Raw genomic sequence first — 24,376 nt, 5'->3', positions numbered from 1 at the left:
TCATTCGGCTTCCCTCTGAGATGTCCCACCCCCTTACCCTCCCTTTTTGGACAGCGCTTCGACTCCTGCCCTGTCGGATTGGATGCCGCTCCTGCCGCTCGCGGCGAGACGGTCTCCTATTGGCGGTGGGAAGTTTCCTGCGCAGACCAACAGGCCTTGTCGCGGTACCCGAGAGCAGGTTGCTGAATGGGTGTGGGCGGGGTGCTCTGCGCTGATTGGCTGCTGGAGGGTTTCGAACGCTTCCAACGGTCGCGGCGGAGAGGCCCGGATGGAGCGGCGGGGTGGGGTGGGGCGGAGGGCACCGGTCTGAGGCGCGGTGCAAAGGGGAGGAAAAGCGATGCCTGTGGTCGCCCTCAAAATATTAATGTTCTTAATAATTTATTAAGCTCTGCCTCGTCGAGGGCTTTAGTGAGCATACGTATTAGGAATAATCAGTTTCTAGGAAATGAGGGAAAAGGGCTGACAGGAGAAAATACATCTGGTGACAGTGAAAGTCAGTCAGCTGACTCAGTGGCACCGACCCCCAAAACAAATTAATTATACCAAATTGCATTAGGTATTCTATATATCCTTTTTAATTTTATTTAATATTAAATCTTGATCTGGAAAGTTCTTCCACATGGGCTGAGCATCTCTGAAACCTGATGCAGCACAACATCCCGCTGGCTCCCCGTGCACAGAATGAGAGAGACGTTTTCTATTTCTAGAATTTTCTATTATGTGCTAAATTCTTACATAATAAATTGAATTCTTAAATGCTATTCATTTTTTATATTACAGGCTTCTATTAGTTCAGGCATTTTCATGACTGATCCAGCAGCCGTTAGTGCCAGTAAGAGTCAATTGACGTTTTATGAGTTGGAAGCAAAACACAATAGGAAAAAGCAGAAAAAGATGACACCAAGCATTGCTTGTGTGAATAAAAATTTGCTTGTGAGAGACACATAAATTAAGATTATTTTCTTGAAGAAACAAATTCAGAAAAACAGCCTGGAAGCCATGGAGGTCATTTAGATTTTGACACTCGAGTCAGCCAGCTATTCTGCAGGCAGACAATTCACGTACTTCATATAAAGAAATTGCAACAACGACTTACAGTCGAAACCACCGAACCTGAGGTCCTTCTGTCACCCTGCAGCACCAGTCTGGACCACCCTCTTGCAGTCCCGGGCCAGGCCACCCTCCGCTGGCTTTCCCCCTGTTTTCTCCTTCCTTTGCATTCTTACAAAGTCCTTTTCAGCCCGGGCTTGAGATTCCCAGTGTCTGATACCCAGGGAAGGGGTTGGCTCGGCCACGTTGGACACCTTCAAGAGCCGTCTGGACAGGGTGCTGGGCCATCTTGTCTAGGCTGGGCTCTTCCTAAAAAGGTTGGACTAGATGATCCCTGAGGTCCCTTCCAACCTGGGATTCTGGGATTCGCTCACACCCTCATCCAGGTTTCTCCTAGGTTTGCAACAAGTTCTGTGGTACAGTTTCTGGAAAAGGCGACTGTACGTTCATTTCCACTTGACCTCTAGATCCTCAAAAAAGCTATATAAAATAGTGTGCCTGCAAAGACAGGAGAAGTCTGTTTATCACGATTAACAGGCAATACACGCATCGCTTCTCAGTTAAAGGGTTAAAAAGAATGTGATACCTAAACATTCAGTACATAAATACGGGCTCGCTGGGCACATGCAGAGTGCCTTGGGCATTAGCCGTTTTTTGAATATACTTGAAAATCCAGAATTACAATCTTATAAAGCAACTAAGATGTTCTGATGAAACATCTTAAGCTATCCTTCCTGGGGTTGACAGGACCTAGCCAAATTTTAGGTGGCAATCACTTAAGTGACTAAGATGGTTTTTTAATCAAGTGCATTTATTCTCTAGATCAGGACTGACAACAAAAATAATTGCTGTTCTTTTTATGTCTGACATGTATAAAACTATGTGCTTTTGTTATAGAAAGCCCTGACATAGCAACACCTGTTATTTTTTGTTGTTATTTTTTTGTTGTGTAAAATGTGTAAAATGTAACACACAATTGAAACTTCCTGTTCCTTCCAGTTATCCAGACATCAGTAATCCAGGAGAATAACATTTATTTAATAGTTAAATAGTTTCCTCTCGTGATAACACCCACGGGGAGAAAGTTCCAGGGGATTAAACCATGAAACGAGTCCTGGCATGTCAGCTCCTTGGGAGCAGGGATCTCCTGCAGCATGGAAAAAGCCAACGAAGCCACACCCGAAGACCTGAGGGAACCCCGAGGGGCTTGGAGGAGACCTCGGTGCCCTGCATTGTCTCTGGAATTTGGCTGGCCAGCAACCGTTCCTTGGCTTCAGGGTGCGCGTTTCCATAGATAGCCTGCTTGTCCCCTAGATGTCTTGCAAGCGTTTTGGGGTTTATCTTTTTTTTTTTTGTAAGGAAAGAATTTTTCTCAGACCACAGTGTTTTATTTTTTTCAACCAACCAACTTCTTTATAAGCACCCAGAAAAAAACCCACGTTCCTCAAAGAGCTGTGGATTCAGTTTAGCCAGAGCAATAGCTTTCAAAATGTAGCAAAGGGGGGAGATCAAGCAGACGATGTATGTTGGGGGTCATTGGGAGCATGAGAAACCTGAGAAAAATTCCATCCAGCCTTTTTATCTCTTTTTCGAAGAGATGAGTAGATGAGAGAGGAGCGGGACGAGACCCACTTTTGCCAGAGGTTTGGGAACAATGATTTTTGTTGAAAGAGACAGGTACAAATTATTACACTCAAGGATCCTGGACTTCAGGGCCTTGGGAAAGCGAGGGGATGACGGTGCGCAAAGCAAAGGAGGCAGGGGAGCAGGGCACAAGGTAAAAGAGGCGGCGTGAGCACAAAATAATACAGAAAGGGACGATGGACTCGGTATAAAAAGCTTAAGACCTCATGAACCTCGCTTTGTGCAGCTTTCTTGACAAAGCTTGTTTCCTCACAGCCCTTTCACATCCCTAGTCTGCCCAAAACTGACTGTGAAAACTACAGAAACTCCATCTGCTGTTATGAGAAAAGATGCTCGAGAGCCTTATTTCTTCAGAAATTCCAGAAACTTTCTTCTGCAACCTTTAAAATCAGTGAGGTTTTACTTCAGTTCCAGTAAAGCTGGCTTAAAAGCTGACCTTTTACTTCTTAGAAACATATTTTTCTTTTATTACCCCTTTACATCAGTTTTTAAAGGAAACTTCTGCTTTCCAGGACTCCATTTATGTAATTTCTATGTGACTTTTTAGTGTTAAGAATTCATTCTTAAAAGCAATTGCCGATGTTAAAATTAGTGCTTATTCTTTTTTCTGCGTTAGATTCATAACACACATAAATCTCACTATTTAAATAAATATTTTAATTTGCTGAAGACAGCTCTGTGACTAAGGATTAAGTAGTAATTTGTGCCAAGGCTGAACTCTATAGTATTTATATTTACTGAGTGTTGCAAAGAGAGGGGTTTTACCCTACAAGAAAGCACTTATGGGGATGAAAAAGACGTATTTAGAAAATTTAGTTGCCTCGGGTACAAGAAATGTTCCTGCATTAAACCAAAATTCGAGATTAATAAAAAAAATTCACATTCCAAAATAAAATTACAAAATAAGCACACTTAAAAAAAGAAATATCCATTCTGGAGTTGGTTTGGGACGTGTTAAACGGGAAACAGTACAGTTTCTTCAGCTGAAGTAGGGGTGTCCCCAGGTGTAAGAGAACATCCCCCCTTGGATACAAGGAGTGTTGTATATGATTAGTTAGCGTGGGTCTAGACTCTTTGATTAAGCATCGTTATTAGGTAATCTAAGGCTAGGGATGGGGTGTCTCGGCCATCAGCTCACTCATTTCATTAATGACAAGTGTTCCTTTTTAGAAGAAAAGTGGGAGCTGCTAAGAGAAAATAGCTTTAACTTGTTTTCATGTAACAAGGGTTAGGATCCCTCAAGATCACTGAAGACCCCTGAAGAGAGGAAAGCAAGCCTGGAAACAGCCGAAGCGGAGCCAAGAAGGATGACTTGCTGCCATTATACGTAGATGAGCATTAATATGTATTAGATAGGCAGAGTATGTGCGGCCTCGGAGTACAAGTACGATAAAGTAGCCGGCTTCGGTGTGCTCGATTCGTGGGAAGCCACCGAGCGCCCAGGCTTGCGCAACCCTGCGATAGATCCGCGATGTCTCTCCCCAGCGGGAGGTCAGGCGCTCGTCGCACACCTGCGAGGGACCCGCTCTTCGGACCACCCGGCTCCCTCCCGGGACACGCCGGAGCTGGGCTCGTCCCGGGCCGCCTCTGGAGCCGGCGGAGGAGGGCGAGCTCCGCCCGGACACCGGCGCTCCCGCTCCCCCGGGACGCGGGCCCGGGGAGGCACCACAGCGCTCGGCGGCCTTCGGGGCTCCCTCAGCCCCCGGCCGCGGGCTGGGCGCGGCCCCTTCCCCTGGGGGAGACGCGGCTCCTCCCCCTGAGGGAGCCGCGGGTGCCCCCCGGGGCCGGAGGGGGAGGGTCGGCCTGCCCCGCCGGGAGGCGCGGCGAGCTCGGCCGCGGTGCCCGCCCGCCTCCCTGCCTGGCCGCCGGGCGGGACGGCGCTGCGCAGGCGCCGAGGCGAAGCGCAGATAAAGCGGCGGCCGGGCGGGCCTGGCAGACGGCCGGCGGGCCCGGGCGGCAGCGCCGCGCTTCCTCCGGGAGAGGCCGGCCGTGGGGCGGCGCGTTGCGTTGCGTTCCCCGCGGGCGAGCCGGGGGGCGGCGGGGGCGATGCGGGCCGCTTGGGTGCTGCTGACGGCGCTGGCCGCCCTGGCTGCATACTACGTGTACCTGCCGCTGCCCGGCGCCGTGTCGGACCCCTGGAAGCTGATGCTGATGGATGCCGCTTTCCGGGCGGTGCAGCAGACGGTAAGGCGGTGAGCCGGGGTCCCGGCTCTGGAGGAGCGGACAGACCTTCCCCTTCCCTCCCCCGGCGGGCTCGGTTCGCGCCCCGGTGCCGGCTGGAAGCGGCGGCCGCACCCGCGGGTTGCGGTGGCCGCCCCGGGGTCGGGCCCGCCCGGCCATCCTGGCCCGGGGGCGGGGGTCCCTGAGGGCCGTTCCCCACCGGCAGCCCCGGGGCATCCGGAGAGCCTCGCCGCAAGCAGCGTGTGGTAGTTGGAGCCGCGGGGGGGCGGGGGGTGGGGGGGATCGCCGGCATCGCTGACACCGGCTCCGTGCCCCATCCAGGAGGAGACAATGGAACCGGGTTGGGATGCAGTGCGAGGCTCTGCCCGCCGAGGTGGAAGCGGCAGGCAGCTCCGGGCAGGGTCGCCCCGGGCTGCCGTGGTTTCATCCTGGTTAGTAAATCAGGTGTGAACATCTCGGTAAAGCTGGCGTCCAGCCTTGTGGGTTTTGTGGTTGCGGAGCTTATTAGACGTGGTTTAGTCCGGCTGCCAATTTGCAGGCTTTGGGTCAAAATAACCAGAATTAACGGGTTTTTATTCTGATACATTAACTATGCCTTAGGGGAAGGGGAAGGCAAGCTTTTCCAGATATTAAACCGCCTTGATTGGGAATCATATTCCTAAAGAGAACTGAATGCTTGATTCTGTCACAAGGCACACATGGCAGTTACATCACTTCATGATGGCTCCCTCGTCTTCTGCCAGTTTACGCTGACATGAGGCGGATCAGAGATCGCAAACTTCCTGATAATGGCTTTAGCTGCAAACTTTATTTTCTTCTAGGAGGGTCTGATCTTTCACAAGGACAGATCAGTCATGGGCAGGCCTGTTTAAGGTACTAGCTATACAAAAGTATTTTTTTCCCCAAATTTCCTAGCAGGGTTTCAGTTTACTAAGTTGGTTCTGAAATGTACAAAAATCTGTACTTTGAGTGGATGAGAGCATCAGCATTTTAAAAAAGGGATTAAATTAATTAAGGGACAGAGGGCCCATAAATGGATGCCACAAGGACTAGTTGGGAATGTACCTTCTATGTACCTCATACGATAATTGCAGCTGCTGGGAAGCACGAGGAGAGCGGACCACGCAGACTTGTATATTCTGCCTGACCAGCTTCTCTGGTTGCCACTGTTGGAGATGGAGCCTGGGAGTAGAGAGTCAGCTCATCTGAGCCACTGGGGCATCTTCTCATGGTCCAAATATATAGTTGAATCAAAGCATATCTCTAGAGTGAAAGGCTAAAACCTGGTTGCTTGCATACCCTCCCATATACCTGCTATAGAGTTATGCAGACATGGCCTACGGTAGCTTCCTTCTTCACTAAAATCTACAGCTTGACATTTACTTGCTCCGTGTTAACTCAAGTAACTGAGCAGCAAGCGCCCAGCTTGACCGAATCTATGGATGGGAGGCACGGAAGGGCCATGATGCCCTCCCCGCATGCTGCCTGCTAAACTCATCCTGACGCTTCAGCCAGGAACACCTGAATCAAATCCATAACCTCCAGCTGAAGGAGACCTATCTTTAGAAAATCATATGACCGTGACTATATATAATGTACGTTGCTATTGGCTTCTGTACCCATTCAGTTTGTTTATGTGGTATGTTGGGCATAGTCAGATGCATTCTGGTGCCCCTAGCTCAGAGGCTGAAGGGTATCTCTTTTGGGATATCCTAGAGGTCATAATCCCCAGAGGAGCTGGTGGAACAAAGCCTGACAGGTGGCAACTGGAGCAAACTGGCACGCAGGGCTGAGGTGCGCACATCTGTCCCCGCTCTTCTGGGGTGGGGAAGTCCCTGTTAGGGGGAAGTGGTAATTTCTGAGTTGTTTACGTCTCTGGCCTTAGGTATATGAACTTCTATAAAGAGAAAAATTCCTAAACAAGTTCCATTTCCTGTAAGGTAGCTTACAAACCAAAGGAAGGAGCAAGTGAGTTTTACCCAGAAGAATACATGAACTGAGGCATTAGAGGTACCCTGAGCCACACAACAGGTGAACCTTGGGGCATTCTTCCCCAGAGGGAAAGGGGAGGTGTGTTCAAGTGTTCACAAGTCTTTCCAACATTGAGAGACAACGCAAAGTCAGCAATAAATGACTGCCATTAAGAAGGAATAGTGGGAACTGAAGCTAGGATTGTAGAAGTTAAGCTCGAGTATTTACTTTGTTAGACAGCTTTTTCTGTGTGTGTATGAAATAAAGCGTATGCCCTTTCAGAAAGCTCAGCTTCTCCTTTCTTCCTCTACTGGCTATTGCAAGACCAAATGGTTTAACATTTCTCTAAATGTGACCACTGAACTTTCACCCACTTCTGAATGTATTTTCAGCTTGCTATTTATTACTTTCCATTGTAGGTTTGATAGCAGACAGAAGTGCTCTTCTGACTTTAAAATCTCCAAAACATCGTGTAATCCTTTTTTGCAAGAGCATGAAACAAACTTCATGTGCTTCAGGTAGAATGGGCTGTCTCTTGCTTATTTTGAAATCGATTTGTGCAGACTCTGATGAAGCATGACTGTTTCTTGTTAGGGATAATGTGTTTGTTTTCTCAGTGCATTAATAATCACTACCAATAAAACGTACTAAGGCTGTCACTGGCTTTCGGTGTAGTAATGATTAAGGTTTTGCACTTTCCCTGTAGAGTTCTGTTTCAGTTGGCTACAATTTTTTTTTTTACAAGCTTGGGACTGACTCAGTGCCCTGGCTCAACATGAAACAAACAAGTTATAATCACATGGTTAAAAAAAAGGCATAATGCTTATAGGACAGTTTCTGTAAGTAGATTTCAAAACATTCTACAGAAGGGGACAGGTACTGTTACCCTAAACTTCAGTTGTTGGGGAACAGAGATGGGAAGAGATGGAGTGCTTTATCTGAAGTCACAAAACTTCTGGTGGCAGAGCTGGAAACTGAGCTGGGTTTTCAGAGCCTTGTTCCTGCGCTGCCTTTAATGTCCTTTGCTGCCCCAGAGTGGGATCAGAGAAACTTAGACTTCAATGATATGATTTGAAAGTACTTAACTGAGAGTGATCTGCCCCACTCAATGTGTCCCAAAATGGGACATGGTAATATTTAGAGAAAACTGTGATATAACACAATTTTAAATCAGAAATTAAAAACTATGTGCTAACCTATGGATACAGGTATGTCAGAACTCAGCTGGTTGGACAACCACATAAAATAAATTATGGGATTGAGACATAGATTAAGCCATAGTTACTGTGTTTTGGTGTCTCTCAAGAAGTGTTTAAAGCAACATTTCATAATCACAGACTCCCAGACTGGTGGGGGTTGGAAGGGACCTCTGGAGATCACCTTGTCCAACCCCCTGCTTGAGCAGGCACACCTAGAGCAGGGTGTTAACAGCAGGATTGATACAGGTGTTTGTCACCTCTTCCCCTAACCACTCTCCCTTATTGGAGTAAAGAGAGCAGCATATGTTTATTTAATAAGCCCTTTGAAATAAGTTATTTCTGAACACCACTGTCAAGATACTTGCTATTCTGGTGCATGGCAAGGAAGAAGGGATTTTTTGGAACTGGGACAGCTGTTAGCAGAGGTTTGGAAGGACAAATGGGTTGGTGCAGAGGCCATCGGATAGACTCATATGGAAGAAGGTAGGCAGCTGTACAGGGGAGAAAACTATCCTCATATTTGTCCTCCTCAGCCAAGTGATTCCTTCACGCGCCTCTGCCGCTCATTTGCTTTTGGGATAACATCTAGGGAACGGGATATCAACATTCAGGATTAGGGAAAACAGTAATTAGTTCTTTCTAACATTTTAATATCTTATCTGCCCAGCTGTTTCAGAGTATGTGACTTCTGGACAGATGTAAATCATAGCTGTAGCCAGCCAAGTAAGTTGTTGATGTTTTTGCGTGCAAGAATGCGTTCTTGGAATGGGTTTACAGTAAACTGGGTTAGCTGTGGTGGGTGGGTCCCACAGCAGTGGCACCTGAGCAGAAAGTGAACCACACTGGAAGTCCTCTTTGCAGGAACAGATAACTCTCATCTCTTCTCTAGCATAAAAGCAGATCATCATGGATGAACGGGTATATGCACAACACCTGACATTAAAATGTAATCTAGTTTCTACTTCTAATTAATAAACTGTAAAACAGTCTTCTTGGCGGCTTCTCCATTCTAAAGCAAATTCATAAAACTAAGAGCCACTTGTCTTTGACGACTGTCTTTATATAACAGCGTTAAAAATACATACGTTTTACTGGGCAATAATGCCCCTGCATTAAGAAATGGTTCTGTAAAATAAAAGAAAATAGGCACTCACCTTTAAACCAGATGAACTGCCCGAAATGCACACAAAACGATGTGGGCTGCGCACAGCGAAATGGGGAGATGATTCTGTTTGTTTCGCTAATCTCTGTTATTGACTACAGCTATTGTAGTTGGCATTGTGGGCTCTCATGTTATAGAAGTGCCAGAATTGAGGATCGTATCTGCATCTTTTAAGGTAGGAAGTTTTGTCTTAGACAGCCGAGTCGCCCAGTTCCAGCATCATTACTCATTTGAGTCATGAGTGAGATTTGGCTCAGTCCTGAGTCGCGTTGTATGAAAAAAGAGCCTTAGCTGTTTGCTTAATTCCTGATCCCGCCAAGGCCTGAAAGGTCAGTGCAGGACCTTGGGTCTGACCAGCTGCGGAGGCAGTAGAGGAAGCAGCTGATGCATTCAGCTTGGCTTTAGAGGCGCGCTGCCTTTGTGCACTCTCTGAATGCGACCTGTTGCGATAAGTTCATGGCTAAAGGTCAGAGGTGTGAAGACAACGGTGCCAGCTATGCAAGTCGTACAAGGACAGAGAACCCCAACGTGCTGAGTACTGTTAGAGGTTAATAGACATTAGCAACAGAAAATCTTTTTGGGATTTTTTGGTTTTTTTTTGTAACACAGAACGCATGACTAACACAGAATACAGGTCCATGAGGGAGGTAAGCACAGGTAGCAGTAAGCATTTGAGATTCTTCATGAAATTACCAGCTGAGGAGCCGCAAGAAGAATCCCGATCATTTAGGGGCAGATATAGGTGATTACAGGTGAAGTAATGGTGCCTCACCAGAGCTGTTTTGTTCATTCTGTCTGGTTTTTATCACAACTCTGACTCCTTTCTTCACTTGTTGAAAATCTTCTCTTACGTCAATTAACCTTTCAATATCTGGTACCCCTCACCAAAGAATTTACCAGGAGGAAGGTGGCAGTCTTGAACAGTTTAGTCTCGAGGGGGTCCCTGGGATGTCTCTGCCTGAAAACCCCTGGTATGGGGATGTCCTGGTAAAAGAGAAGGAGGTTGTGGCTCTAGTGGTTGCTTTGCCTTGTTGGAGAGCTGGAGAGCATTACAGTGTGAGCATAAATCACACTGCTGCCGAGGCAGCAATGGGTCACGGGGAGCCAATGGCCCCAAAATGAAAAGCTGCAATCAGAAATGAGCACTAGATTGTCAGTAGAGCTACTGTTAACATGTCCACAGGGGTTATTTGCTGAATTGGCTCAAACAACAGCAAAATCCTTGCATTTGCCTCGCTAGCCAGCCTGGCCCACCTCTCCTGGGGTCCTCCTGCTCATCCAGCTCTGCCTCGCCGCCCAGCACCTGAGCACCCTTGGTGCACATCAGCCCATTACTCAGCCCAGCCCATAACGCCGTGAAGTTCACGTTTCCCCAGAGTTACCTGTGCAGAAGACAAAAGCGTGTAGCCGCACAGATGCATAGAAGCAGTCATTACACGGGAAGACTTGCGGCTGTGACCCAGTGGCCGGCACAGCAGTCCTGGGCTAATTGCCCACAGGGCTGTCATCTTTATACTATCTCCTCTTTTCTGTGAGGTTGGGTTTACCTTTTTCTGTAGTCTCTTAGATCCCCCTTTATCCTTTTGCTTTCTCTTCCTTTTCACTAGCTTTTATTATTACAGCACTGTCTTCTCTCCCTTTCCACCAGAGAACATCACTGTTGCTCTCTTTGCTTCCACATGCATATACACACACACACACACAATCCCCAAATATATTTAAGTGCTATATTGGATAACTTGCAACAGTCCTGCATGTTGGCACAGGAAGAGTGGTAAAAATCATGAATACTGGCAAAGATCAGACCAATTACCACTCACACGAGATGACTGGATACGGTTTTTTAATGGATTTAAGGCAATCCAACTGTAGGCTGCTGCCAGAAAGGCTGGTCCCCTCCTTTCCCCCTGCTCCATCTTTCCTGCCTCGGGTTATCAGTAAGATGGTGACCTGGCTGAAGTTTAATGTTGTTTCTCTGTTTTTGCTGGGTTCGCACTGAGCAGCAAGGTCATGCTCATGTTCCTTGGTGCCAAGGCAAGAGAGGTGCCAGGGAAGCAGAGCCAAGGGGATGGGCAGGTCTGCCCCGTGGGTGGCAACAGAGTCCTAGAGAGAGTTAGCCAACCATTAAACACACCCTCTTCTGCCACTAGTTATATTACAGAGTGATATTATGTATCTGATTTAAATACTTATTTATAGAGGAATAAAAAAACATCCAAGATTTTTATTTGTAAGAACTGTGGACAAGATTAGCTCTTTCCCAGCAAAAAGTGTAATCCTGATGCCTTATAAATGACAATCACATAGGCTGATCAGGTTGATATACGTAGAAAGAATCTGTCTGATAAGTGCTTGGCAAAAAAATCTGCCTATGCCTAACAAAACAATTAGGACTGTTGCTTTTGTGCCCTGATGTACAAACCATCTCTTCCCAGGTTTTTGGATTCTTGGAAACAGTGGTCTGTTATGGGGGGGGGGCAGGAAGCATGAAAGCATGTGATAACCTGCAGATGGCCACGGCGCTCTGTGGTTTAAAGAACAGAGCAAAACACTTCTCAGTAAACAACGCCAACTAGCCTTGAAAAGAAAACATTTCTCATTCCAGGGAACATGTGGTAATCTTGTCTACAAGGAATGTGAACTAAAGTGGGAGAAAACTGAAATGGGATGTCTACTGCAGCACAGTTAGTTGTTTTTTTTTAGCCTACAAAACCATTGTTTTCCCCGGGAGTATTTCTAAAATTCATTCCCAGTGGTTACCTTCCCCGGGAACCTCCGTGGGGCACAGAGAGTATCAGATCTTTAGCTGGTTACATCAGTGGCAGCCCAACAAATTCTCTGCCAAGTTATTAATAGATGTATTGCTCTTCAGATTTCAAATTCTAACTGGGTTTTCCTGGGGGAATTTTTCTGTAACAGTGGGAGAAAAGCGTGGTCTGAAATTCAGAGATACAAACAGCCTTGTGACTTCAGCATTTCCTCCTGCCGATGCTTTGTGTTTCTTCTCCCAGAGAAAAGCCTTACAGTATAAAGAAGTGATATTCCATCCAAAAAGCAGCAAACATTTTAAAATTTGGATTCCCACCAAACTATCTCAGCAGGGTAACGTTACCACAAGCTAAAACAAGAAGAGAAAGTCGTTTTTATAAATACTTGTTTTGGAACAAGTCTCCCCACTTGCAGAGCAGCCCATTGGCACAGACTTTTTTTTGGAAAAATGTCAAAAATTGTCTTTTTCTACAGCAACCTGCAGCGGAAGTGGGGCTGTGCAGCACCTTTTCTGTACAGCACCTGACTGAAAGCCAGAATTTAGGTGTTTTTTTTTACATTCAAACTAACGATGACAGATGAATAAGTTACGTGTAAGGAGCTGGGGCTATAGACCTAGGGAGACAGGTCATCTTTGGCATGGGTGCTGCTGAATGCTTCAAAATTTGCTTTTCCTCCAGAGGTGCGTGTTTGCCTCCGTTAGCCCTTCCTTCCCCGTGAGCAGGTGCTTCTGGCAGAGAAGCTGAAACTTGGCACTGAAAGTGGCTGCGGGAACGGTACCGGAGAAGTACGGCAAAGAAACCCAAGTCAAGAAAACTAAATAGCCCTCCTTGTGAACAGATAAGAGAAACCAGAAAGAGATTGTGAAACTCTTATTTGCAAAATCACGTCTGTCACGAGGAACCAGACTTGGCTTCCACTTAGCTTTTGTACAGGTTAAATGTGAAGGCGGTTGGACTGGTACCTGGGTGACGCCGCTCTTTCAGGTCTTGAGTTCACGCTAGCAGAGTTGTGCTGCGCTGGTGGTACTAGCAGAATTAAAACAGCTGTGTGTAGACAAGCTGCATGGCTCCAAACAGTATACTTTTTTCTTCCAAGTATCCATTACCTGTATGTAAAATAAAAGGTCACAGCTGACAGTTTTTTTTGTGGTAGTGGTCCTAAAGATGTGCGTTAGGCACATGTATTAATTTTACCTCCCAACTTCATTGCCTTGACTGAGAAAGTTGTACAAAACTTGTACAACTTAGCTGATTATCCAATTTCTAGCCTTCATCGCTAGGACAGAGATTAACTTTGCAAATGGGGAAAGACCCCACCACCACTTTTTAATGGCCAGTCTCAACCTCGTGAGCCGGTCCTTTGGCTCACCCCTTGCCACCCCTTTTGCACCACCTAGGGAACAGGAACAAGTGTGCACTACAAATAGTGGGCAGGTCATACATGGGGAGCAGGTCGTGACCACTTAGGTTGGAGGAGTACCTTGGATCCCAGTACTGCTTGCTGGGGGGAACAGGTTTTTAATCTATTCAGGGCATAATTTGAAAAATATACATGGAGATAAAAATCTTGGATAGCCAAAGGGGATAAAATCTCCTTCTACCATAAGGGGTCAGAAAAGTCAGATCTATCTTCATTTTTGTAGTGTTTTAAACACCCCCACAAAAAAAGTAATGCACTTTAGCCTCTGGGGTTGGGGGGGGGGGGGGGGGGGCGGGGGCAGGGAATCACTAACCTGCCATGGTTCTTAGATCGCGTTTCAGATCCTTCCCGGTCCAGCAGGTAAATACAGGGCAAGCCAATAAACAACCATTAAGTTCATTTAAAGTCATTCCTGTTTTTAAATTTCTTTGCAATCCTTGAGAAGTGGGGTGGAACAAGAGAAAAACTTTGCGTTTTTTGATACCTTACCACCACGAAGACTTTGCCTGTGCGGTATTGCCCTCTGCTGGCACCAGTCTGAGGAGCTTCCCAAGTCCCATCGTGGCGCAGCACGTTGGTGAGGTTCATCCCCTTTTGGAGGTGCCTTTCAGAGGCAAGGACCCGAGTGCTTGTTCACGGTTGTCTTGATCCACATAGTGCTCGGGGTTTGGTTTATTTTGACAACAGAGGATCTTTTATGGGCAGGGTTTTGTTTTAATACAGCTTTAAAAGCATTAGAGGTCTTTGATAATCATCTGTTTTCCCATGAATATTCTAAGAATCCATATTCATTTTTTTATAGGACTTGCCCTTTGAAGACGGTTACATTACACATCAATGCAGTATCCTATGGTACGCCCTGAAGTAACAGAGATCTCCTTTTTTTTTTCCCCCTAGTGTCACCTGATTCACTATCTGAGACTCAGCCATCACTTGATAGTTCTGAATTATTTGATTTATACCTTTGACATGCTGAAGTCAGCCTCCTCTGAAGACATTAACATCACGGATGCTATTTTTGACGGTGTGAAAGTCAGAGTGTTTGAACCTCCTGCGAAGCGAGATGATGAAAGGCTCAAGCGCAGCGTTGTTTACATCCACGGAGGGGGCTGGGCCTTGGCAAGCGCAAGTATGTGTCTGCCAATAATTAAACAGGATTCTGGTCTGGTTTTCTCCTAGCAGGAGGAGCCAAAAGCTATTCTTCCTGCCAGGGGTGACAATTTTGCTAACACATACCTGAATTCAGTAGTAACTGCTTCCTCTCTGGTAGATCGGCTCTAAGGAGGGAGGGGAAAAAATATCGTGATCACAGCAAAAATGATTATCTTATCTGCACGTGAGCTGCAAAAGGACCAAAAGGTTAATTTTGTTACATTCTGAGAGGATCAAATAGCTTATTGTTTAAATTCCTGGGATGGGCTGTTTGGGCCAGTCCCCCATTTTCTTTGGTCACGTGCAAACGTCACTCTTTGGTGATCAGGATCCAATATAAGGGTTTTGCCCAATTTTCACACAATATTAATAGAAGAGTGGGCTGAACAACACTGCATGTAACAGCATTGCTAATGTTTGGCTCTTAAGTAACCCGTAGATGGGAATACGTGATGGAACAACAGGCAGCGAGATGAAGGAAATGAGGAAATGGGTAGAGGTCGGTTCCCGTCCCATGGTTTGGCCCCCTCCCCTAGGGAACCACTGCCACCACTAGTAGAAATTACCTTGAAAATTAATGCTATTTACTCCAATTAACTTGGAAGCCACAAACATGATCAGGGTAGGTAGGGTATAGCTATAGACAGCGATAAGTTAACCATTGATCCTTCCACGTCATACAGGAGGAGAAAAGCCTTGGGAGGAGAAAGGGCGGTCGGTTCTCACGGCTGCCCCAAGATCCAGATCTGATAGGAGTCTTCCCCCATTTCCTTCCCCATTGCTCCTGAGAAGGCCCGAAGTCCATACAGCCCTGATGCATTCTGTGGCCTCATCTATAGAAAAAGAACATTGATGGGTGTTCTGAAATGTTCCAAAACAAAGACTGTATTGGTTGCATTTGGACTATGCATGTATAAGTCACTTAGACCATGATTTCAGGGAGATTTAGGTTCCTAAGTAACTTTAAAATTTGTCTTTCACAGGCCTTTGGAAATCCCAGTCTCTCTGTCCGATAGCAGTTAAAACTTTTGCTCCTCTTCCTACAGAGGAATTGTGCTTTGATGTGGGTTTTCTTAGGCCTGCCTAAGGGGTGTGTGTTAGCGTCCTGCCTGCCTCGTTTGTTCTGTAACAGTTTGCATATGGCTCTCATTGTGCAAAAGTTTGTATTAAATTACCGCGCTTTGTTTGGATGACAATAACTCAGCTATGTCAGATCCTATCCTCGAGTCCAAGATGCAGAAGTTAACGGCACAAATGTTACAGCTAAATATTAAATTCTGAGATTAGATACTTTAGAAAATGCTTAGTGTCTTAGTATATTTTATAGTACCAGGAACCAACAATTAAGTAACTGGAAAGGAATAAAATTAAAGAAAATCAGTCCACTGATAAATAGGATAGCTGGGATTAATCCTCCCTTAAATGAGTAGTTCAGTTGACATTAATAGGGCAACTCATTTGAATCAAAGCAATGCGTGCTGTAATAAAATGAACAACAAGCAGTGACTCATACAGCGATAACTGTCTCTGGATGCTAATGCCCCCCAAGCCACCAGGTACCTTAAATTTTGCCCAACTGAGAGAATTGTGATAGATGGATGAAATGACATGTCACAAGTCACCAAGAAACAGATGAGAAAGAAAGCATTAGGCTGCAGGACTTCTCAAGGCATGAATTACGTTCCTTCTGCTACAATATGTATTTGGCACTTTATTGCAAGCTGATCTCATTTGCTTTGCTTACATTTGTATCGTGTCTTTATATATCCTGAGAAGGCTTGCGTATGGCTTTGCAGCTATTGACATAAATGACTCCTGTGTCCCTAACGCTATGTCCTTTCGTTCCAGGAACAAGCCTTTATAACAATCTCTGCGGAATCATGGCTGAATCTCTCAACGCTGTCATTGTCTCAGTTGAGTGAGTAATCTAAAACTAATCAACTAATTTTAAGGTATTAGAAATATGTAACGTAGTTCTTCCAGCTTTTCCCATGTTACTGGCTTGTGTATAAGGCTTTACCTTGGACAGTAATTCTTTTTCTTGGTCTGATATTTCTGCCCTTTTAAAATTACAACGAATTGGAAGAGTCTCAAAAATCCATTTGGGTTTCTGTTTCAGAGGTCATGTTAGAGGGCAGAAATGTGGGAAAAGAGAGTAGCACTGAATTCAGTTGAACAAATACTAAAATACAAATTTTAATGCATCTTGCAATTGTATCTGCATGTAAGGAGTGCAGCTAAAACCTGAGATCAGTCAAGTGCTGAGGTATAATTCTGTAAATACTCATGAACGTTAAGAACTAACAAAAAAACCAAACACATTTGGACATGATACATACCCGAAGGAAGGCCAAACCACATCTCCATACCTCCTCATGTAGCAAGAGGGACCTTTCCCATCCTCAGTGGCCACTCTCACCGCTGCAAGGTATATTTTTATATATATATATATATTAAAAAACTAAAATTTCTATATATCTATTATTAAAATATATATGTATCAACACCCCTGAAGTCTGTCGATAAACCACTGTTTCTAAGCCATATTGACCAAGGCTCTGCAACATAAAAATTACTAAATCATGTCACCCCTGCTCATTAACCAGAGTACAGCGTGGAGCCTGGCAGTCCCCTGCTGCTCCCTCAATCTCCCACCGTTCCAGCCATCCCACGTAGGCCTGTACTCCACTCAAGAGCAGGGAACCGCCAGGGTGCCAGGCGACAGAGAAGCAGGGCTGCTTTTTTAACTGGCTGAACAATTCCAAGGCAAACAAACCTCTCAACTAGCTAACTACATTACCGTTACCTAGATGACTCCAACTTGATTGGTACTTATCCCCTCCTTATTGTCAACTGCAGTATTTTCTTTTGCAAGCCTAATCACTTGATAGAACTTTCCCACCTACAGTTAATTACATACCAAACTCTGTGGTCTAATTGCAACTTAATTATATGGAGTTGATGTTGCTCATACAATACTTAAAGATTACTTTAAAGGGTGGCTTTTTTTTTTTTTACTCCTTTGCTGTTTATTAACAGAAACAATAAAACTAAATGAAAAGTAAAAAAGCAGCTGTTGGTTATTCCAGACAAGTAGCGATCACAGTATTGAAAGGTTCCTTATTATTCCTTTTTTGATTTATGGTGGTATAATTCTGCCTGTTTCTCTGAGTTATTGTTTACCTCTTCTCCTTAGCCATTATATCTTTCAGTCAAGGCATTTGTATGCAATTAGCGAAGACTAATTAGATTTTTCATTGGTTTAATTGCACGTTGTGCTTTCATCATATATGCACAGTCTGTTATTCAGTTTTACAAGGAGTTCCCAAAGGACTCTCGTATTCCTTTGTAGCTGATGCAATATATAAATTGCTTTCTGAAAGCATGTCAGGTTTGGAGTTTGAAACACTTTTTGTGTTACCTACATTTAAAATTTATTCTGCATGTGAAACTTTTTCAGCTTAGATGCTGAAGCAAATGTTTAGAATCAGAAAACTGGATTTCATTTTGCTTGTTTTGCTCGACTCTACTGAGAATATGTAAAATCTGTTGATGGAAAAGCTACAAACAGAAGCCATGCTTTGTACCATAAGGCCTGGTAACAACTCTCGGATTACAGATTATTCAGTGAATATGAACAGACTTCTCCTGCTCTGTTATTTAGAAACTGAGAAAATCTCATGAATGGGACTCAGCTGCTGACTCTTCCTGGGCAGACTGTTTGCTCTCTGTGCCTCATGCTCCCCACCTGCACAATGGGTATATTCCCGCCCCACTCCTCGATAAAGGAGAGGAATTACTGAATCTGTTGCATTGGAGCAAACTGGTATTTGCTTCTTGGCTATTGTTCATGCCATGGCGCAGAGGTATAGCATGGGTCATGCTCTCCTGAGAAGAGGTAAAAACTGGGGGAACTGAACTGCTTAGGTGTTTGGCCTAGTGGAATCTGTTGGGCATATGGGACTTACTCTCCCTCGTACTAGTTAAGGTGGGGATTTGGATCAAAACCAGCCTGACTGTAATGACTCCCTTGCTACGGGTGTTTTAAATTGGGAAATCCTAGGAGAGTGTGGCACAATTTTATACTATCTTGGTATTATTCATGTCTAGTAGTTTCATATTAATATCTCAGAATTAAAGCATTAATTATAAGATTAAGTCTTACATAAGTACTACACACCTTATATTTTCCCCGTAATATTTATCGTAATGAAATAGTTACTTGCCATTAAGTAATACCTGAGCCCACCTATTAATCCTGAGAGAGAGGTGCATCGACAGTAATAATTGTCTGTCATTTCTTTTCTTTGTAGATACAGGCTGGTACCAGAGGTGTGCTTCCCTGAGCAATTCCATGACGCTCTTCGTGCTACTAAGCATTTTTTGCAGCCTGATGTCTTAGCTGAGTACTCGGTTGACCCAAGTCGAATTGCAATTTCTGGCGATAGCGCAGGAGGAAATTTGGCAGCCGCTGTGTGTCAGCAGGTAACATGCAGTGTCTGTTGCGTATTACACTGTGACAATCCCTAACTCAGTGATGCGCACAGGTTGACAAACCCTTTGTGCTGTGTCATCACAAGATGATGTGCCAACCCTAAAGAGAGAACGGTAGGAAGCCAGCATCTAGTCACTTTACAGAAGAAAAATGAGCCAATTGCAATATGAATTGCATAGCTTGCAACGTCTTAGTACAGTTACGGGTTGTTACGGGCCAGATTTTAAGAGCAAGTTCCTAAATTACTTTTTTTACCCCTTCTGCTGGTGAATTCTTTGTTTTTCTAAGTAGGTAACTAGGTACGTGCGTAATTTATCAATTTAGCTTCCTATGTTTAGATGCTTGTCTCTGAAAATACGTTTCTATTTCTTTCAAGTACAAATGAAGGACAAAATATACAATAAATGAAGCTTAATTCCTCTGTTAAACTGTCTTCCTGTAGCATTTTGCAATTTTAAGGAAATTTCTTTTGTGTATCTGCAGTTTAAATGTAATCTAAATTTAATCTAGTAAAGATTTTACAGGCAGCCTGGGGCGAGTAATTTTTTCATGGTTGAGTGAAATATTATTATTAGCTTTTTTGTATTGCCATAACCATTGGTGATAAGAAAGCGGATACCATGTCCAGGCAACTAATTATCATGACAACCCTGCAATATTGAATTAGGGTGAAAAAATGAATAAAGGAAAATTACACTAAAAGTTTCAATATCAAGCACTGATAAACATGATAGTACCACGTTTTGGAAGCAGCGTTCCTAATTCATTTCCCTGATGCATAATTCTTTTTAAATCATAGACTCATAGAACAGAATCATAGAATCATTAAGGTTAGAAAAGATCTCTAGGATCATCAAGTCCAACCCCCAACCCAACACCGCCAGGCCTCCTGAACCATGCCCTGAAGTGCCACGTCTACACGTCTTCTAAATACCCCCAGGGACGGTGACTCCCCCACCTCTCTGGGCAGCCTGTGCCAGGGCCTGACCACCCTTTCAGCGAAGATATTTTGCCTCGTATTCAACCTAAACCTCCCCTGACGCAGCCTGAGGCCGTTCCCTCTCGCCCTGTCACTGGTGACTTGGGAGCAGAGACCAGCCCCCCCCTCACTCCAGCCCCTCTCAGGCAGCTGCAGAGAGCGAGAAGGGCTCCCCTCAGCCCCCCCTTCTCCAGGCTAAACCCCCCCAGCCCCCTCAGCCGCCCCCCAGCACACTTGTGCTCCAGACCCTGCCCCAGCCCCGCTGCCCTTCTCTGGACACGCTCCAGCCCCTCCAGGGCCTTCTTGTCCCGAGGGGCCCAAACCTGAGCCCAGCACTCGAGGTGGGGCCTCCCCAGGGCCGAGCACAGGGGCCCCATCCCTGCCCGGCTCCTGCTGGCCACACCAGGGCTGACACAAGCCTGGGGGCTGGTGGCCTCCTTGGCCACCCGGGCACTGCTGGCTCATGTTCAGCCAGCTTCTCTAGGAGGATGCTGTGGGAGACAGTGTCAAAGGCTTTGTTAAAGTCCAGGCAGACACATCCACAGCCTCTCCCTCATCCCCTAGGCGGGTCCCTGGTCATAGCAGATCAGGTTGGTCAGGCAGGACGTGCTTTTCATGAAGCCATGCTGGCTGGGCCTGATCCCCTGGCTGTCCTGCACACGCCTGGTGATAAACGGCTCCATCACCTTCCCCGGTACCAAGGTCAGGCTGACAGGACTGTAGTTCCCCAGTCCCTCCTTCCAGCCCTTCTTGTAGAGGGGTGTCACATCGGCAAGTCTCCAGCCATCTGGGACCTCCCCTGGTGACCAGGGCTGCTGGTAAATGATGGAGAGCAGCTTGTCCATCTCCTCTGCCAGCTCCTTCAGTACTCTTGGATGGATCCCATCTGGGCCCATGGACTTGTGAGTGTCCTGGTGGAGATGAGTGATGTAGGATTGTTTCAGGGAAAGGTTAAATACACTAAGATTCTTCAGCCTGAAAAAGAGACAGACAAGATGAGATATGATAGAGAACTGTGTATCTTGTGTAGAAGGTGAATCAAAACAAGTGTTTACTGATTCTTCCAGAAAAAGATTAGGGGGCACCAAATATATAATTGGAGGGCTCAAATAAAATGCAGTTGGCAGGTTCAAGTCAAACACAAGAGAGCTGCTTCTGTACATGGTGAGCCTTTGCTAGAGAAAACTGTGGATGCCAACAGTTTGCATATGCTCAAAAAACCAATTAGATAAATTCACGGAAGAGAAATCCATGAAAAACTGTTAAAAGCAAGAACAGCTCCTTTGATTCAGGAGGTCCTTCAGTTGCAAATTGTTAAACTGGAAACTGCGTTAGCTAAATGCCGCTTTACAGGTTTTTTTGTTTTTATTTCTTCTTACACCTTTCAACTTCTGCCAGTGATTTCTGTGGGAGGCAGGATACTGGGTCTGCCTGTATGGCCATCCTTACACGAGAATAAAAAGATCAGGCTGCTAATATTTCAGACAAAAGAGCAACATTACCTGTATAAGAGCAGAATTTGGCCTAAAAATTGTCAAATGAATGGTGGCTTGTGTGAATTTAAGGTAGATATTGTAATGTTTGTTTTCTTTATAATCTCAATTCTATCCTATATTCTTCCCACAGCTTAGCAAAGAGGAGAATTTGACCGTCAGACCAAAACTGCAGGCTTTAATTTATCCAGCCCTTCAGGCATTTGACTTCAATACACCTTCTTACCAGCAGAACATGAATATGGCCATTCTTCCTCGTTCCATCATGATCAACTATTGGATAGATTATTTCAGTGGTAATTATGACTTGGTTCACTCGCTGCTGATTAACAACCACACTGCTCTTGATGTTGGCCAAGCTCTCTCTTTCAGAAGACATCTGAACTGGACATCTCTACTGCCTTCATCGTTCAAAAAGCACTACAAGCCTGTAATACAAACCACAGGCAAGGCTGAAATCATCCAGGAGATACCAGCGCTGCTTGATGTACGAGCAGTCCCGCTCCTTGCCGAAAACGAAACTCTGCAGCTGCAGCCGAAGACTTACATCCTGACGTGCGAGAATGATGTCCTGCGAGATGACGGGGTGATGTACGCCAAGCGCCTGGAGAACGCCGGCGTGGAAGTCACGCTCGATCACTTTGATGACTGCTTTCATGGCTGTCTGATATTCACCGTTTGGCCTACTGATTTCTCTGCGGGCATTCAGACCAGGAAAAGCTATATAAAATGGCTGGATGAAAACCTCTGAAGAGAGGGTGTCTCTTGAAGACCCAGGGTGTGCAGCTCTGGTGTCCTTGCTAAAGAGCAAGCAACGAAAAAGTGCACTTTTCCAAATTCAGACTTCACCCATTCAGCTGCAGCTGCTGGTGGTTACAGACCACCCACTACAGCCTTCACTCGCTCCGTGGGCCTTGCCCAGCAGAGCATTCTGAGAAATACTTTTTCAAACTTTGATTTCTTTCCCGCCCCCCCATTTTTCCAGATTACGATTGCCAAACATAAACAAATGTTGAGCAGGGAGATCAGCATTCCTGTAACGTTCTTAACTGGCTGCAACTTTCAAACTTTGACTCAATTAGGTGCAAAGGCCACAATTTTCAAATGATGTGAAGTAAAGCCAAACACCTACATCTACGTCTGAATATGCAAAAATGGAAGCTACTTTTCAGCAGTTCTGAGCACTTGATGTCAAAGAAAATGTGAGCTGCTCTCACCTTTGACAGCACAGCCGTGCATTTGAATGTCAGGCATGGATTTAGGGGCTGGCTTTTACGCACATAGACAAATGGCTTGTTTAAATTAAAAAAAAAACACCAAAAAACACCAAAAAACCCCCCCCCAAAAACCCCAAAACTCTTCTAGGCAGTTAAGATGATGCTAGACAAGTCTCCTAGCCAAACATGTAATTCAGCTTTGGAATTTGGTCTTTATCGCCTTTTATTTATTTATATTTTATAAAAGCACAGGACTAAATATATTTTGAATAAGTATTACAGCATACGTACAAATATATAGGATAAAATACTATGTGTAGTAGCAGAATCCAGGTTGTTTCTGTGAGTGAGCTTCAAAGCTGACTACCTGTTTGGCTAAAGAATGTGACTTCGTCTGTGTTTAAAGCCTCAGCTTCATAACCTCCTTACAGAAAATACTGAGGATACTAAAAAAAAAAAAATCTACTGTGTGGTTTGCACTAATGTTTGTAATAGTAGTTTTTGTTCATTGACTTTTCTTTTGTGCTTGTAGTGTTTATTATATTACGTGCTTCCCGGAAGGAGGGAAGCAAGTAAATAGAAGTGGGCTCTAATCTATACGGAAGATTTAAATCTGAGCTCTGCAGCTAAACTTCGTCTGTCTTGTAGACTGACCCAAACACTAGGTAAGACGATTTCACTGTTGTGCAGCAAACCTCTACGGATTGAGGCAGTCTGTAAAATTCAGACAGGCAGGACAGGGAAGTGAAACCACTTGCGACAGCATATATTGTCCAGGATGCTTACTGTTTGCAGGAATGAAGGTTGTGTCAAAAGCCCAGTGTTTCTAGACAAAGAGGAGAGAATGACTGCCCTGTGACTAAAGTGGTGGATTAAATTCATCCTCAGCTTTACCAGAGACTTCCTGTGGGACCCCAGGAGAAGAACTTAATCTCCTTATGCCTCACTTCTGCAAGAGAGGAAGCAGTAATTTCCTACCTCACAAAGGAGCTGTGAAGCTGAATCCACAGGCGTTGATCCGGTAGCTTTCGACTTTCCATCCTTCTCTAATAGCTGGCTCCGAGGAGGAGCCTGGCCCACGACGGCTGGTGCTGCTAGACTGCAGGTCCTCCTGGGCGGTTAGCTCATCTCTGTCCTTGCTCCTGTGAAAGTACTGTGAGATCAGGCTTCTTGGCTCTTGGGACATCATGACAGCATTTCTTACGGCAGGATTCTGAAAGGTTCTTTAAAAAAGAAAAAAAAAGGCACTGGTGGAACGAACTGCCTTCTGTCATTTAAAATGTATACAGACCAGTCCACTTTCACTGGTATTTAAATTAAATAAGAGAATGGCTTTGCTGAATCCTCGCTTCCTAGAAGCATCAGGTTGTTATTGTGGTTGTATGTATTAAGAAAAGCTGTTATGAGACAAGGCCCCAATGTAGGCTCAGTCATGCAGGCTCAGGTTTGTTTCTGGGCACAGGTTCACGTGAAGGTCACAAGCTGAAGTTTTTTCAACAGTGTCTCAGATTCTTCTTCCATTTAGATCTTGTAAGATCTAATTAGCAACTGATTGAAATGTGCTATCAAAATGAAGAACAAATAAATAAAGTTAAATATAGCTGTGATGGTTTCTTTCCCACCCTTCCCAGGACAACTGATT

General features: G+C 45.1%; 1 protein-coding gene across 1 annotated transcript; it reads left to right on the top strand.

Moving 5' to 3' along the window:
• Positions 1-4,537: 4,537 nt before the first annotated feature.
• NCEH1 (neutral cholesterol ester hydrolase 1) lies at positions 4,538-24,341 on the top strand. Its single transcript, XM_064458007.1, has 5 exons — positions 4,538-4,878; positions 14,296-14,527; positions 16,399-16,468; positions 18,864-19,035; positions 21,651-24,341. Exons 1-5 carry the CDS (start codon positions 4,741-4,743, stop codon positions 22,266-22,268), a joined length of 1,230 nt encoding a protein of 409 aa, XP_064314077.1. The 5' UTR covers positions 4,538-4,740; the 3' UTR covers positions 22,269-24,341.
• The last annotated feature ends 35 nt before the right edge of the window (positions 24,342-24,376 follow it).

This window comes from Phalacrocorax carbo, chromosome 7, assembly GCF_963921805.1.
Source record: "Phalacrocorax carbo chromosome 7, bPhaCar2.1, whole genome shotgun sequence".
Lineage (NCBI taxonomy): Eukaryota > Metazoa > Chordata > Aves > Suliformes > Phalacrocoracidae > Phalacrocorax > Phalacrocorax carbo.
This window is presented reverse-complemented; position numbering and strand designations above follow the sequence as displayed.